At 39.0% G+C, this 17802-nt stretch overlaps 1 protein-coding gene across 10 annotated transcripts in view; it reads right to left on the bottom strand.

Moving 5' to 3' along the window:
• ABI1 (abl interactor 1) overlaps positions 1–17802 on the bottom strand; it is an 81658-nt gene that overhangs the window by 18147 nt on the left and 45709 nt on the right. For 6 of the 10 annotated variants that reach the window (XM_075492623.1, XM_075492614.1, XM_075492617.1 and 3 more), the window contains exons 3-5: positions 11323–11499; positions 1904–1918; positions 1072–1172 (exon numbers count right to left, since the gene is read on the bottom strand). In XM_075492623.1, the coding sequence (XP_075348738.1) occupies positions 1072–1172; positions 1904–1918; positions 11323–11499 (293 nt within the window). The remainder of the gene's footprint in view (positions 1–1071; positions 1173–1903; positions 1919–11322; positions 11500–17802) is intronic. The other 4 variants (XM_075492615.1, XM_075492619.1, XM_075492622.1 and 1 more) reach the window with 1 other exon arrangement.

Raw genomic sequence — 17802 nt, 5'->3', positions numbered from 1 at the left:
CAATTGGAATACTGATTGCATGCCCGTGAGCAATGGGAATTTTCACAAAACATGCTGAGGAAACCTCTAGGGTAATTTCTCTGCAGAATACACAACAAACACTGCCATGGTGAAGCAGCAAAGCATCAAATCAGGATTAAAAAATCATTACGTCTTCAACAAAAGGAGTTGCTGCTCCTAATTTTCCTTGACCGTTGCTCCTGATCTCCATCCTGTTCTGTCTTTTTATTCGTCATTTTTCCAGCTCCCCACCTCTCCCAGACAACATACCTGAAGCCAACACAACCATGCCAGCCAGCTTTACAGTGCCTCGGTCCCTCATAGCATAACAGAAAGACTGAGAGTGACAAATAGGTACAAGGTCTTGTTTAGGATGCCTTTTGGAAGACATTGCACAGACAAAACCATATGGCACATGCTCTGAGCTTCTCAAGCATTAATGTTTTGGTCCCTAGCAACAACTACTTGCTGGCACACCAAGATAAGCAGATTTCACTCCCCACAGGTCCACAGCAGCAAAACACATGCTACGGCAGGGAACTCTGGTCACAGTGCAACTCAGGAATAGCAAAATCCCTCCTCATTTAAGCATAAAAATAAAAATGCACAAGGCTGCGAGAATCAATGTTGCCAATTTGTTCACAATGCCACAAATTTTGCTTAGATAATGCAACAAATATGGCACCAACAGCCATTTCATACCTCTTATAATACTGAGAAATGAGTAGACAAAAACTTTAACAATGAAGTCTTTTCCCCACTGAAGTTAAAACCTTATTGATATTCTTTTGTGTCACTAAGGATTTATCCCCAAAAATCAGGCATAACAATAGCCTCTTCATTTACCCATATCTATAATAAATCCATCCCCCATGAAAAAACATTCTTTCAAAAGGTCATCATGAAAATAAAGAGTCAGTGCAGCTGAAAGAGTTTATGCAGAAAAGGTAATTGTGTTTTTTGCTAAACGCAATCAGAATTGCCATATATCCACATATTTAAGAAACACCAACAGCAGCACAATTAAAACTTTCTATTACACAGGCGGGACCAAGCAGTCTTCATTCTTACCCCAGAGTTCCCCGGCCTGACATGGGAGGACTTGGTGGTTTTTGTGTAGGCGGATTTGTTCTTGACAAGGTGCCAGTTCTTGCAGGCTGGTTATTTCCATGCTGAAATAAGGAAAAACATGATTTTATTTTTATAACAGAGCAGCTCTATTATTGACAGCTTTTTTTTTTTTTTTTAAGTGTAAGAATATGAAGTGAGAATTCCCAGACAGCTGTCAAACAGCAAGTTTTCAGCTACACGCAAGACGGACCCCAGCAAATACAAATAGTCTAAATACAAGCTTAATGTTATTTTTGCTATTAATTTACAACAGACATCAGAAAGGTAGGCAATTGACAGGTTCACGCACAAATCTCTTATATCCTCTTTTCTTTAAAGGGAAGACACATTTGTGTTCATCTCCATAGGGGGATTAATAATTTAAATCAAACTTTTTAACACTGACAGTACAATACAGTCAGCATGGGCCCAAAATTTCTCAATTTGTCCCTGCTATTTGACTAGCAGAGTCATTCAGGTTGTCTGGGAAGTCTCCTGCAAAAAATGTAAGTGAAGGGAATCAAGGCATCTACTGAATTCAGAGCAAAGCACTACATGTGTTAGAGAAATTAATGTATCTATGTATAAATGCAGATGTCAATGTATCACAGATACATTGACACACGCTAAACGCTGTAAATAAAAAATCAAGTATAGCACGTTTAATCTAAATATCCTACGGAAAGCAAAGGAGAGCATAAGAGAGCGCTAGTTTTCAGTTTTAATGGCTCTGCAGCCTCTACTATCAGTCACATGAGGCACTGTGGGTCAAAGGAGAAATAACACTTCTTACCTTGGCTTTTAGCCACTTAACGTTGGCAAAAAAAGGGGGGGGAAAAGGTAGATATTAATGGCAGATCCATCACAACTGATAGAACAGGTTAAACTACAGATAATCACAATTAAAAAAAAAAATCATTTATGTCTACTGATAATTAGCTACATCCCAGTACACTAACAGAGATTTTACTGGCTCACTTAGTCATTGAAAGTTCTGTGTCTGACTAAGTGACCACAGGAAAAACACTTGTGTCAAAATTAAGTTTAGCTAAGCTTTGCCAGATTTGTTTGCCAGGCTCCTCATGGGCAGTAAAGGGTTGAAAAGCTCTTCGCTGACCATTCAAGTCCAAACCCAAATCAATGCTATTTCAGTGGCAACGTGCACTTACGAATTCGTTCACAAAACCACAGTTTCAGCTATATGGCACAGAATAGACTTGCCTGTTGTTTTGACACTTAACCTTCATGTGTTTTGAAGAAATCCTAGCTGCTGCATTGAATGGTAAATAAAGAAAAGGGAGTTCTCAAACAGGATGAGCAGCAGTGCCTTTCACCTCTGGTTTATTGATTGAAATCTGATTCAAGCCAGCACAGCGCTGGCTGCTCAAAACTGTGTTGGCAGTGCTCTAATGATTGTTATTCTGAAATTTTAGCTCTTAGAATCAAGTCATTATATGGCTCCACTGTATCACTTTTACAGCCTTCATCATTGCAGAGGAAAAAAAAAAATTCTGAAAACTTGGCCTCATAAGGAAAACTAATGTAAAATTTTAAATAAATTCAAGCTTGAGTTCTTTAATTTGCGGGGGGCGGGGGGGAGGACTCATGTTTTTGAATGTGGAAAAGGGTTAGTTTCACTGATTTAAAAACAAAAGAAAGGACAAAACACACACACAAACAAAAAACCAACACCAAGCAAACACAAAACCCCAAAACATAAAATAATCCCAATGCTATTTTTGAGGTTGCTTGGAAATAAACTGTCACTTCCAGAACAAGACTCCTCATGCACAGCTTTTCAAACTGTGGTTTGCACCTTCTTCTCCTCCTCCTCCTCAAAGAAACGTAGACCAGTTTAAAGGCATCCATGAACTCAGAAAAAATAATTAAAATGCACTATACAGCAATGTGCATATGTGAGATTTCTGACAGGGTCTGCAAAACCACTGAAAAACAGCTGGGGTTTACAAATCAAAGGAGTTTGAAAGCCACTACCCTTAAGTTATTCATATTACAAGAACAAACACAAAACCTGCTCCAAAATTCAAATGAAAACATTTAGCTGTGGTAAGTAAATTTCAAGGTCGTCCCATTCCCTCCCAACGTAGGGAGGTTCATCAGCAGAGTGGCAGAATCAAGGCATTTAAACCACTTCTGTCCTCACATACTTATTTCATGGATAAACACGAAGGCTCAGTTTCCAGGATGCCAGGGTAGTCTCCCAGGTATTATATTTTTAAAACAGGCTTCTAGCAATGAAGTTTGCTTTCCCCTCTCACAGGAATATGCAACCCTTCCCCTTATTCCACCAGTTGCCAAGGGCAATGGCATAATAAAAGGAATTTGTTAAGAAAGACCAAAAAGTGAAACTCTTGGTCCCATCCCTCCCCAGCAGCCATAGATACAAACCTTTTAAAGGCTTAAAGGCAGGGTGGCATGGTTTCTTACCCAGCCTCTACTACTTAATTTGCCTGCCTCAAAAATACAAAACCAAAAAGCTTCCTCTCTTTCCTTCCCTTATGCAGTGTCACTCACCACTTATGGTAAATCTTTCCACCTCCTCCTTAATCACTGTTACATTCTGCCTCCAGTGCAGTGACAGTATGAATATCAACATCTAGCAATAATTCAGAAATCTTCATCTCATTTCAAACCTTTCTACTGCTAAGTACTGTTTAACATATTAAACATATATCTGAAGTCCAACAGCTCTTGACCTGTATTCCTGTCTCTACCTCTACATCAGGTGAGATTCATCTCTTTTGCTACCAGTTAAACACTATACAGACAGATACACACACTTCTTTATTGTGTAGAAGAATTAGTAACTGTTGTCATACTGCTTTCTATAAGTAAAAAGCTCTATACATGTCCTCTCTGTTGCTGTCAATATAAACGAGTCATACGGGCAGGAAAACACAGAAGGAAGGAACACAAAGGGAACACAGATTCTTACGGGAGAGGACCTCCTGATCCAAAAGACAGAAGTAAGGGAGGAAAGCAAATGAATCGATGTGAGATGAACCATATGGCTATTTAATCATGGTTAATAAGATAATTAATTAGGAGGAGACATTTTCTTGTATTTATTGGCTGATCTTATGAGGTCAACCTTGCTGCATTTCTTGGTCTGAAAACCAAATGTAGTGCTTTCTAAGCAATTTAAAAAATTGCTTGGAGCTGGGAATGGTTTAGGCAGCAGGGTCTAGACTCATTATGATTTTAAGAAAAACGTGAAAAAAAGACAGCAGAAAACCAAAAGGAAAAGCAGGTACATATTTAGTGTAGGTTCAAGCGTCTGTGCAAATGCCTCTAGGCTAGCCAGCCAGTTGGCAGAACATGACCATCACCAACTGCCTGATCAGTACTGAGAAGGTCAGAGTCGGGAAGGAAGGAAATACAGGGCATGAAGTAGCAGCATACGTAAGGTTCACAGCTTGAAGAGGGAAGAGACTGTTCTGAGAGGAATCTGTAAGAGATAGGAGGTGCAAAAGGAAAAAAGCTTAGTCAAACTAAGAGCAGCACTGAGAACTGCTGCAGAAGCTGCAAGGAGCACGACTCCCTTCTCCTCCCGCTAGTTGTATTACTGTACACACAGGAGACAGTTTTCAGCCAGATACCAGCATCCTGGATAACATACACATCAGAACAAAAACACAGTGTGTAGGCTTGCTGGGGATGCTTGTGATGCTGAGGCAGAGAACTAGACAGATCAGGATACAGCACAGTAAGCAGCAGTATTGGTTGGGGTTTTTTGCAAGCATCATAGCAGAGAGACGTTTTAAAGAAGCAAGCAGAACAATTTTGCCTTTCCAGGGAAAACTCACCAAGCATGTGGCAGTCCTGGATAAAGTTTTAAGGATTGTCACAAAATTAAGAGAAAGAAACCACAATCTCAGGTTCAAGAAACAGGAGTCAACCTCACTGCATTTCCAAAAGATCACAGCTAGGACAGTGGCACATCCGCAGGGTTTTGACAGTGCAGGAGAGCAGGCTGGCCAAGGACTGAGAGCCAGCAGTGGGCTGGAAAGGAGTAATGCAATTAAGGCAATGGGGAAAACAGGTGTTTGCAACAGCCATTCAAGGCATTTATCAAAGCCAAAAGTGAAGCTGCTTCTGTAACCAATGCCAGGAATTCAGAGCACCTGGACTGAGAATTTTAGTTGTGGGTTTGGACAGGACAAGCAATGTTTTGGGACAGTCGAGCATTGACTGTAAGTACCAAGTAAGAGGCTTACTTGCTTAAGGCAACTATTTCGGCAATTCCAGCGTGCTCAGTTCTGGTAGTCTAAACAGTACAAAAATACCGGCCGACAAAGGCAGTATTGCAGGTTTCTGTAACTGAGGCCAAAGGGACAAGACCAAGAATGGCGTGAAAGTGTAGGGTGTGAGGCAATCAGAAGTATCTATTGATAGCCAAAGGATGTCCAGACATTTGAGGGACTCTGCTGGCTGGCCTCAGGAGGCAGCCATCTAACTGTTTTCAATAGTTTCCATGCCAAGTAACAAGTCATGGGGGAACATTAGTCATGATTCAGGGAACCAGAAAGCTATTATTTGAATTATAAACTGTGTTTGGAAAACCAGGGCTAGGGACATTGCACACAACTCATCTATATGAGCAAATATATCTATAAGCACAGAAATACAAAAGGCCACTTGCACACAGGAGCAAAATCCTCATCACGCTGACATCCAGCAAGTTTCCCCTGCACATTTCAGCTATGAACTCTCCAATTTCAGATTGCAGAAACTTCAAATCTCTGCGCAGGTTTGGTTGTACTTCCCCTGCTGTACATCGCTCACTATTTCTCCAACTCCTGAATTTAAAGAGCCAATTTCACTCTATATCCTGCCATATGTAGGATCACTGAAAGCCATCATTAAAGACCATCCAATATAAATGCTGATCAATGGAAACAAAGGTTTAAAAACTGCGCTAGTCTAATCTGCATTAAGTGTCTGGCAAACTCAGAACTTTAACTTGTATTCTGTGTAAAAGCAATAATCAGCCTTAGATCTGTTACCTTTGACCAGTAATCACAGTCATCAACCACAATAGAGAAAAAAAAAAAAACCACATGATTGCTCTTGATGACTCTTTAGTCAACCACCCCTTTTACTTAAAAAGGTATTTCCTTTATTAGTCAGGAGAGAATTATCTGAGACATCCCTACAGAAAGGCAGCCGGCCATAAGACCTTTTAGAGTGCTATTACATATCTGCAGCTAGGCAATTCAATTGCCCCACAGGCATCCTCATAGATTTTTACACAAGATCACCTCCTGTCTCACCAGTGGAGCAGTTTTGGAGTAGCACAAGAGGACAGTAAGAGCAGGAAAAGCAGCTGGAAGGGTACTTGTACATGAAAGTATGGGATGCCTGAGGAAAGGATACAGTAAAGTCCAGAACATGGTTTCTTTACAGAAATCAAGACATGGACTTCAGGAGAATGTGTAATCAAAGATGTTTTTCAGAAGGCAGACTGTACGTGGGTGTTCAACACTCAGGGTAACACACTTCTGCCACTAGTTCTCTGCAGTTTTAAAGAAATCATTCCTGTGTCTCAACTTCCTTATCAGAATGGGTCAGAAGCCTTTTTTTGTTCTTTATTTCCTTATAGTCTATTGTAAGGCAGACTTTGAGAAAATTTATGTTCCAAATCAATTTTTCTTTCAAAGTTGAACATGAGTAGGTAAATCTCTTCTCAGTGAAATTTTATCTTTTAACTATAACCTCTCCCAGTATTACTTGCAACCTAGTAATTACAAAGTCTTCTCCAGATGTAGCTTGTCAGTATTGCTTCTCTCTCCTTTATTTCTTTTTTTTTTCTAGTTTCCAAACTGAGCAGGCAAAAATTTTCAAGTCACATTTGACCTCAAAATGTTTTTACATATTAAACTGCTATTAACATACAAAAACCTGCTCGTAGACGATAGACAAACTTAATATTGTTCCCTCAGCACTCAGTAGTCTTGTTCAGAGAAAGATACCTAGATTCCTGCCTTTAAATACTTCAAGCTTTTTTAATTGAGTTGTAACTAGAATCTAGCTACAATAAAATAAAGTTAACGTAAAAAAAAATTCTTTTCAAAATTAGAAAATAAAGAGACCTTATAGTTTTGGGTTTTCTTTGCAAGCAGAAAGGCTTGAAACCTACGTTGTATCAGATGACACTACGCACACTTCTGAATTTCCAGTAGCAAGTGCCCTACAAAAAGCACACAGTGTCAATGCTGACAACAGAGTCATTAGGGTTGACAACAGGAAGAGTTACTTTTTCCCTCAGAGAAGCCTTCTTTACCCTACAGCAATATTTACTGTTTGGCCATGACCCCAGAGGGATGATGTGACATTAATGAAATTGGCAACATGACATCCTTTGAAGCCTGAGTGTCTGATAGAGGCTAATATAGGTACAAAGGCAGCAGAGGCTCAGGTTCAGGATCCCTGGCTCACTTTGTTTTTATTACAGTGAATTATTTAAAAATTAATACTCAAATGGCTAACACATAAAAGGTCTTATCCTAAAGGGGAAGCAAGCACGATTAGGTAGCCTTCCACCATCCCATCAGCACCTCGTCTGCATTTTTGTTTTGCACTGACACAGATGTAAGCATGAGGACTCCAGGTGAGTAGGGCAGGCTGACAAGGATAACAAGGGTGAAAGCAAGGCTCCCTTCTCTAAGCTTAGTATTCAGTAAGTTTTGGCCCAACCCCTACTTTAAGGGAGTCCTTCCAACTTCCATTTGCTTGAGAAAGATTTCTGAATGTTTAACTCCCGTTTGACTTCCGGGGCTAGAAAGCTTCTTACAGTTTTAATGCACTGAAATGCAAGTGTTTTATGGTGATGAAATTCTGAATTTTTTCTTAAAGCTGAAAAGTGATCAATCTTCATATACAATTCAAGTTTGGTTTTGAACAACTATTAGTTCCATAAAACAAACTCGATCCAATTACAGCTATTAGGCATTTCAATTTAGCATGTATTCAATATTTTATCTCCCTTTACCATAAGGCATTGTTTCAATTTCCTACTTAGCTGCCATTTTACAAATTGCTGCAATTCCACCTGCCTCCTATTTTAAAAAAAGATTATAATAAATTCAAAGGCCAAGTTCAGGGCTTTTAAGGCAGCTTCCAAGCTCCCTCCTCCTTCTCCCCCCTCTTAAACTGAGGATTTTCTGTATGAGTAATTGTATTTGACCTATTTATTTGCTGGCACACTATTTTTTTTTCCTTTCACAAAAGAAGGGGAAGAGAAGGAAGGAAATGTTAAAGTAGCCTCTGCCTAATAATTTTAAACCAAGCTCTACACAGGAAGGTAGGCTCTCACATCACGATAGTTACTCTTATTTACCAAGAATGACTTCCAGCTACATTCCCCTATGTCCAGAGGGTGACAGCTGAGCAACTACTTAACAGACGGGCAAAAATGCTTGCCTGTGTGTTTCCTGGAGCCATCTACACGTAATATTTGTGTTGCAAGGGAAAGCCTTCTCACTAGCAAACCAACTTTAAAAGCCCTCCTGAATTTGACTGATGCTAGCCTTGGCTTCATAGGCACATATATAAAAAAAAAAAGCAACTTTAGTCCTTTTGGAGACTTTGTCTGTATCTGCCCCTGCAAAGAGAAGGGACAGAGAGTGGAGTAGCTAGGGCAGCTTGGGGCTGCCATAGAGCTTTCAGGCTGAAGGAGAAAGCACCTCTGCGATCCTAGGATGCTCTACAAAAGCTTTTCTACCAAAAAGCTGCTGGAAGAGGAAACAGCCCTGCCTTCCAAGGAGGTGTCTCCCATTAGGGAGGAAACCTGCTATAGAGAGCAGCTTCTTATCATCACTGCCACACCCACCCTCACCTGCCCCCACAAAAATGTCTCACATGCATGTGAGACAGATGGGGCACATGGAGAAGGGCTCTCCACGCCCCAAGCACAGGCATCAGCTTTTGCATCACCTCTACACAGCCATGAGAAGCAGCAGAGGCACATACAAAGAAAATGAGCTGTGAGTACGCACAGGAGCTGTTTCTGCATTTGCTCAGATGGAAGATGTACAGGGGAAGACAGTATTTACCCTGAGGATTACCCATCTTTCTATAATTTTTTTTTTTTTTTAAATTCTGCGAGACAGTTTATATGAAACAATTCAGGATCACCCCTTAAAATATACTGCATACTTTAATGAGATTTTTCCTAAGATCAGTATTTCATGAAATAAATAAAAGCAGAAACAGGCTATAATCCAGCCTGTATCTTTGATTTCTCTTCCTTGTATTTTTCCTTTGTTTCTTTATCAAATCCTGCACCAGAACGCAACAGAGAGTCCTAGTAACAGCAATAAATTTTCATCTACGGATTTCAGTGTTGCATAATTTTTATTTAATACTAAAATATCAATGTATGTGTTGTACTGTATTTTGTTGACAGTTGCCACAGCAGAAGACATTCAAGGACCTGCAAGTTAGTCAAATTGACAATTGCTCTAGGCAGAACTAGAACTTCTTTTTCTCTAGAAAAACATAGTTTCTAAGACCTTATCGGACATGTTGCTGTCCAACTTGGGGTGAAACCTTTGGTGAAGAAAATAAGAGTTATCAGAGTCTGAAGCATCTTCTAAGACCATTCTGCACAAGACAAAGTTTGTAATTCAATTTATTGTATGCTTCCCCCTAATTTGTACGTTCAAGAGGCAACTCAGATTCTCAGTGTTATCCATTATTTGTGCTGACTTCCAACAGGAACTGATCCAGTTTCTTAAGTTGTTTTGGTTTGATTTTCTTATAATAGCACTAGCTACATCTACGTTTGCAGACAAAGCAAGCTACTTCCTTCAGAGCTATGATCTGTGTCACACTCTCGGAATCCCAGTAATATGATGGCTAAAAACATGTAATTATGTCTTTCACTACCTCAGCCCACTCTTCTCAACAGTGTGTCCAGTGAATGTCAACACTGGTGAAAGTGTCAAATGCATGACAGCCATCTGGAACTATATACCTGAGGCCTGGCTGGCAGCTTGTTTCATTTGTGTAACAAGTCTACGTAGAAAATACCAACATCATTTTTCTACTAAGCATTTCATGCCTTCCACAGTCGTAAAACAGACTTAGGCAAATCACTCAATAAAGAAACAACAGCAAGATATATGATTTGTAGCTGACTTGTAATAAGTTGCTAATTTGGTTATTACTGGAAGCTATTTTACCTCCGAACAGACCAGGTTTTTAATACAGAATTAAACCACTAACAGTTAAAAAAGCCTTTACTAAAAATGTTCCCTAAGAGCTGCCTAGAAATAGGTAAATGGCACCTCATTTCCACCCCCTAAACAAATAGGGTCACATTAATAAAGACACCAGTACCCCTAAAAGCAAATAGTCATATTGTAAAATGCAACTGCTACACCTTAACAACGTCAACGTTTATGGATCAAGCAACCTGTTTTGAGCATGCACAATACAAGCTTTAGAGCATACGTGGGTGCTGAATAAAAGCTTTTTAATGCCATTCAAGGGAAGATTGTTGTGAACTGAATATACCTGGAAGGCCTGCTCAAGGGGGATATAAAGCTATTTTTTATAAAAAGATGTCCAGGGAGCAAAGGGTGTTATATTAATTCACTTCAACTATGACCATTTCAAGGGAGGCAGACATTAATTTATGAAGGCTTTTATTTAGAGAAAAGGAAAATGAGGCTGTCCAAAAGCACAAATGGGAGTGAGACATCAAATGCCACTGAGATTTAAATGCCAACTAGCTGACCCCCTTTCTCCTGACCACCCTCCAAAAAAACCCAACAAAAACACCCACCCCACCAGCCAGTTTCCCCATAACAGATGACCTAATTTTTCTCAATAATGAAAGAAATAAAGGGAGTGGCAGAAACAATTTAATCAGAGGAGGAAGGAGTGATAATTTTAAAAGTCAGTCATGGCTTTTTTGACAAGTCATTAGCCTAAGATCATGAGCCATTATTTCCAGACACTGTGACTACCACTGACAGTCACACGGTTATTGCAAACATTGCTCAAAAAACCCTCACTGTAAAACAATCCATTTTGTTCTTGAAATGTTTGTATGTGGGAGCATATCAAACCCATAACCCTTCCTACCATAAATGAACTAAGTATTTTAATGTCAGTAACATTCTGCCCTGACCCCATCTCCTGGTCTGTGTTACTTGGAGTCCTCAAGTGTCCAGGTATTCTTACCTTTACGCCATGGCCAACATCATCCAGCACCGTGTAGTCTATAGGTTTTCGAATATACCTTACAGGACGTTCCATGTTCGCTGGTGCTATAATTTTGTGAGTTCTTGATGTGTTCTTATTGGTCGTCAAAATGCCTATCTCTCTGCGAGCAACCTTTTCTTTATGGATGTCCACAGTCTAGATAAAAAACAAGAAAGTATGGGTTTCTTTAGGCATTTGCTGTTTTCTTTACAGAGCTATCTACACATTTAGGCTTCACTAATAAGATAAAAAGTCTGAACTGAGTTAATGCTGCTGGAAGGATGCCAGTTTATTGACGAAATAAGTTTAATCTACATGAACATTGTTTGAAAATTACACTTTAATGAAATAACCAATATTAATAATAAAATTACAATTATGCATTACTGCTTTGACACTCTAAAGACACTATGCAGATACAGTACTTGCAGATTAACCCTCAACATTCTTTTGACTGACACTAGTAATAAATTACTCCAACTCCACAGCTGGGAAACCAGGACAAACAAGCAAAGCAATTTGCCTGCAGCCCCAGAGGGGAACTAAGCTTGGAAAGCCTGTGCGGTAATTTCTTTCAGCCAAGCCATCAGTGCATATCAGAGTAAGAGTCTGCAAAGGAAAGAACTAATTTCAGCACTGAGGCTAGTTTCAGTCATACTGTTTGTAACAGCTTTACTAAAAGAATAACACAGAGCCTTAAAGATGCAAGTAAAGGAATATAAAATATGCTGAGCTCCATCATTTTATTAGGAAATACCTAAAGAGACAAAGAAAGGTCAGTCCAGCAGTCTGTGAAGGATCGCTAAGCTTCACATAACAAACACATACTTCTACATGCAATATAACCACCTAGCTGAAGGAGAACAAGTACAAATCAAGCATCAGATGCCATAGGAAGTCCCACCTCTAGGAAGCCTATTTCAAGATTCAGGGATGGAATTTACTGGTTTAAGTACCTACTAGAACCTCAGGATCTCATTGCAGGAGATGGTATCTGACAAAAAACACCTCTTTAAGTGACTTTGAACAAAACCTATTAAGCCACCACTTTTTCCACTAAGGAAAATAATTTTCAGTCTGTAAGCATCAACTCCTCCTGAAGACACTGTCACAGAAACACAGAGTCAAGGTTCAGAAAGAAAGAAAAAAAGAAAAATCCTTGTCCACCAGTACTCGATTAGGTACGTCTCTAGAAATGCCTAATCTAAAATGGATACTGTGATGTGCAAGTTTTTTTTTAGTGAAGCAGAGTCAAAGATGAAGCACAAAATTAGTTTATATTTCACTCTACTTCTATATGAGGCAAGATGAAAAAAGCAAGGTAAGCATCCAGGAAATGACCATTTCAGGAAAGCCAGCATTCAGTGTTCAGAGTTCACTATGAAATGCTTTCAGTTGAACTGGTTTTTTTTTCATTAACTGGTGCACATGCTCAAATAATCTTAAATTCTCTTGAGTAAGTACAGAAAGAAATAAAATCCTCCTTAACAGCTTTGATACATGGCATTGCAGATTACAAGTGGGAACACAAGTGGAGAAGCACCTAAAAGCAGTGATATCAAGCAAGCTGGTTTTCACAGCTTAAAGCTAAATAACAGACAACTTGTAACATCGTAAAAGGTTATTTTACTTTGGAAGTGCATGGAATCTTAATAGAAATAAGAGTTGTGACTTTCCAGAGCAATGCAAGACATGAAATGTGTATGTCTGCATTAGCTTATTTGAAATAAGTTAATTAAATATCCTAATAAAGCTTTGGAGCAAGCCTTATTGTTCTAAATACTTGTGCTCTGAAAAATCCCAAAGTCAGGAATAAAAAGCACCTTTCCAAATAAGACAATCCTATACATCAAGCATTTAGCACTACATCAGTATCAGATATCACCCACTGCACCCACGTTTGCTCTGGCAGCTAATTTCACAGACAACAGAGTGAAGACTTAAGAACAAGACTACCCGTGTCCTACTCCAGCTATTATTTGTTCTTTTCCTTTTAGAGACTAAAATATACATGTAATTTCTGCCTTTTAGTTTGCTTTCAGTGAGATCAAGAAACATTATCTGAGTGCTGTGCTACATGTTCTTAGATGTTCTTATTTCTCTTCCAATTCCTCTGTACAACCTGAACCCAGTTCAGGTTGAACCTGAACCAGTTCAATGATACTACCAGGTCTCAAACTATCTTACAGAAATCCTTAATAATATGCAACTCTTCATATTTTGTAATACATGAGCACTGCATAGGTGAAAAAAACTTTAGTCACCTAAACAACATAGCAATATGGGAGGCTGAGGAGAACGTCAATTTAAGGCACATACTACAATGTTTTAAAAGAGGGTATTTTAAAATACTACTATGCCCCTTGAAATAAATCCATGCTTCTACTTTATTCTCATGAACAGAATCTGTTGTTACTAATAAATTCATTTTTTGTTCAGTGGATAGACAAAAATGCATCTTTATACTAAGTTATCTTAACATTGATGTCAAAAGAAAAAAAGAAACAAAACAAAACCCTTCACAGTACAAAAAGATGCATCTTCTCCTAACAGGTAGTCCATGAAGACTGACTTTTCCTCCCTGCAATGAACAATGAAAATTCCATACATTACGAGAGCAGAGGATAAGAAATTCCAGGAACAGATGCTGTTACCATACATGCTTTGGAAAATGACTTAAGTAATCTTGCAACAAATTCATGTTAACGGAAAAAAACCCTTAGAACAGGAAAAGAGCATTTATTAATTATAACAGACAGCTTATCCAAAATTAAATATAGAGCAGCAATTTGTAAAGTCTTTCCACAGATTTCAGTAATGTAAACCAAGCACAGAGAAGACTATCTGTATCACTGTGAAGGGCCAGCAACTTATGGCATGTATGTACATCTTGAACAGCATGCAGGCATGCCTGTGCAAGAGACTAATTTGCTGTTGAAACCAAATGAGACTGCAACTCTTACCACATCTGATACACTGGAAAAGCAAGGCGGTATTTTGCCCCTATGCAAAGCAAAGGCTCCCAGCATATGCTTTGCCCAGAGCAATATGCTGCCCGTCAGCTACTAGACAGCATCTTGCTTCTTCAAGAAGAAATTACTTTTTCTAGATCTGTAAAGACTGCGTGTTATTAATTGCTCTGTGATCATTATGCAAAACAAAGCACATAACAGTTGTTTATTTTTGTATTTTTATCTATTTGCTTGATGTTGATGTTGAAGTTTATTGTTTAGTCACAGGCAATGTTTTTCACTTCCAAAAGAGGAAAAACCAAAAACACAAGCAATTTTTAGCAGGATAGCACAGCTATCCAGCCAGACAACAGTTAATTCCCAAGAGAGACAAGCCACATATGCCAGGTAACAGCCAAACTAGACCATTCTCAAAGCTCTGGCCACACTTGGCACATGTAGCTATGACTAAGTGTCCACTCTGATATGGTAACAAGACAGCTAAACAGCAGTTAGTTTGTGATTTCATGCAAAAAAACTATTTTTAAACATCAAAGATGGAGAGGAGCAAAGTATGGCAAACCAGCTTGGGTTAACACAGGTTAACAAGCACTAGCAAACAGTTAGACTAGCTTCAAGTATGCCTGGCTTATGCTGAAACAAAAATACGTAGCATAATTTAAAATTTGGGGAATAGGGATTGGGATTCTCACTCCTAGACAACATAATCCAGCAGGAAAAAGTCCAGCTTTGTACTGACTGGGAGAAGACAGCCCTTCCAGAAGCACAAAATGTTTCCTTTGGGAAGCAAATTTAAACTAAACCATCAAACAAACCCCTTTGCCATTATAACTGGGTGCTAGGGACCATGCCAGCTAATCCCAGAAGCAAAGTAGAGCTTGGAAGTTGAAGGAACTGTTAATGATTAGCCGTCTCCACTATCTGTCTGCTTCAAAGCATATTTAAAAAAAAAAAAAAAAAAACCAACCACCAAACAGTTGATCAACAGGATGTAGAGTTAAATTTTAACTGTTTGCTTCCTCAAAAGCAGCCTCAAGGCCAAGTGCAGTACAGCAATGATACAACAAATAGTTGCTCTTTTCTCTTCTTTTTCTGCACTGCAGATACTTCTCTACCCATGTGCTACAGTGTGCAATCCCAGGACAAACACTTTACAAGAACAGAGACTGCAGTACATTTGGCCAAGCTAATTTGATGATATCTAAACATTTTAAAGCCCACATATATACAGATATTTTAAAAAAAGGAAGAAGAAAAACAACTTCAAGTTTTGACAATCTTTTTAATCCTGAACTGCTGCAACTCAAATTTATGAGCCAGATATTCACACAGCCACTGCTTCTCTCACTAAATGCACGCACAGCTGGTGAAGAGCAGGCAGAAAAAGAAAAAAAAAAATACCTCTATCAAATTAACTCAGCTAACCAGGCACTGCCAACTTCAGGCTGTCCTGAAGGACAAGACCACTCACTACACTAATACCACAGATTCACACCGAGCAAATACCCTTAGGTTTGTGTTAAATTCACCGATACTCCAGAAGCGTTGTGCAAGAAAACTCCACTTCAGGTTTCCTACTCTGCTCCTCCCCAGTTCCTCAAGAATGAAGCTGTAACAGCACACACACTCACCTGGCAGAGGGCACAGGAGAAGCGCTGTGTGGTGCTGCACAGCTATCTTACCAGTAAGCTGGAAAAAGCTGCCAGGCTTTTGGGAAGAGTGGAGTAACAGTTAGGGGAGAGAAGAACAGCTGCCCAGTCCTCAACAGTGAAAATGGTGGCTATCAGGTAAAAACAGTAGACAAACAAAACCCCCCAAAGGAGAGACAAAGGTACAATGTAGGAAGCTACAAATTAATAAATAAATAAAAAAAACACCACCACCCCAAAATCAAACCACCACACACTTTCACCTATGAATTTGAGGATGAGTGAAAAGTCACTTCAAGGGCATTTCCTTGATTTAAAAAAATCTAACATCCAAAATACATTAGGCAAAAAAAAATCCTAAAATTACACTGCCATTTTTACTGACAGTTTTTCAGACCATTTCATGCAATGGTTTTAAGAATTTTTATTTTCACATCATGAACATCCTTCAAACAAATGTCCTGCGCTGCACAGAGCTGCAAGTCAGTAACATTTCAATTTGTCCCTAGGCTCCCTCAGACAAGAAGGAACATCAACTCCACAGGCTTCCCCAAGCTGCTACTTTAGAGAAAGAGAAGAGAAAAGGAAGGCCGAACAGCTTGTTATTAGCAACAGCCTTCTGTAATTTTGACATTGTTTCCCTTTTTTGCTTTTTCAGTTTGCGGTTGAATATAGGGTTGGGTCTGTTACTAACACTTTATTTCAAATAAGTAAAGCCCTGGTTACAGAATAATCATATCTAAATGTCAGCAGAATAGATCAGAATTACTTTATACAAGCAAAACCACAGACATAAGACACATCAGCCACACAGGCAGCATGACTTGTTACCACTTCCCACCCCCATCTTCCCAGCATACTTGGTGTAATCACACTTACTGAGTCTCGGTAACCTGTTCTGCACAAAGCTGGGGCTGCACTTCCCGGAAGTAATCTGTTCTAAAGGAACAGTGTTAACCAAAGGAAACAAACACTAAGGTGCTTTCAGCATCCCTTAATAAAGAAAAAAAAACCCCAAAAACAGACTCTCACTCTTCGCAATTTGTTCCTAGACCCAGCTTTAATATTAGCCCTTACTGTTATTCTCTAAAACTGCAGATTTCATTGTCTTGCTATGTAGTTTACACAATAAGCTCCCTGAAATTAAAAAAGTCTCATGAGACTAAGAACATAAACCTGTTCTGTTTTAGAAATAATTTATCCCACTGCTACTTCCATAAAGAAAGCATATTTAGTAAGGCTTTTTAAATACATGAGTTACGGTTAATTGTATAACGGCACTGAAGAGATCCTGGGCAATGCACGTTGTACAGGCTACCTGCAAGGAAGTCAGTTTGACCTACAAAAAGGATAATAAAATCCTCAGCTTTAATGAGCTCAGCCAGACAGCTAACTTCTTCAGGGAGAGCACCATTTTATGCTGTTATTTTGTGAAGGAAATTCAAAAGAAAATTTAGAATAGTCAACAAGTCAACACAGGGAAACAGGAGCATATTTACACTGCAAGAGAAATATTCTACAGAAAAGATCAGTTACAGGTTCAAGGCACATCAGGCATGAAAAAGCATATGTGAGTAGTTTGAGTTTTTTAAGACATCATGTAAAATCACGTCTACACAATGTTACAAATTATATCTTTCATTAACTCTTTATGAAAGTGCAAGTAACTTAAGTATTTGACTTGATTACTGTTGCTTATATATTGTCTGATCCCCATCAAGATAGTGTTCAAGAAACTCAAGAATCTACCTACAGAAATAAAATAATTTATTTCCATGTCTTGTCCAGGAGAGTCCGAGTGCTAAGCAAGCCTGGCCTCACTGGAGATGCAGAGAGCA

Source organism: Mycteria americana, chromosome 2, assembly GCF_035582795.1.
Source record: "Mycteria americana isolate JAX WOST 10 ecotype Jacksonville Zoo and Gardens chromosome 2, USCA_MyAme_1.0, whole genome shotgun sequence".
Lineage (NCBI taxonomy): Eukaryota > Metazoa > Chordata > Aves > Ciconiiformes > Ciconiidae > Mycteria > Mycteria americana.
This window is presented reverse-complemented; position numbering and strand designations above follow the sequence as displayed.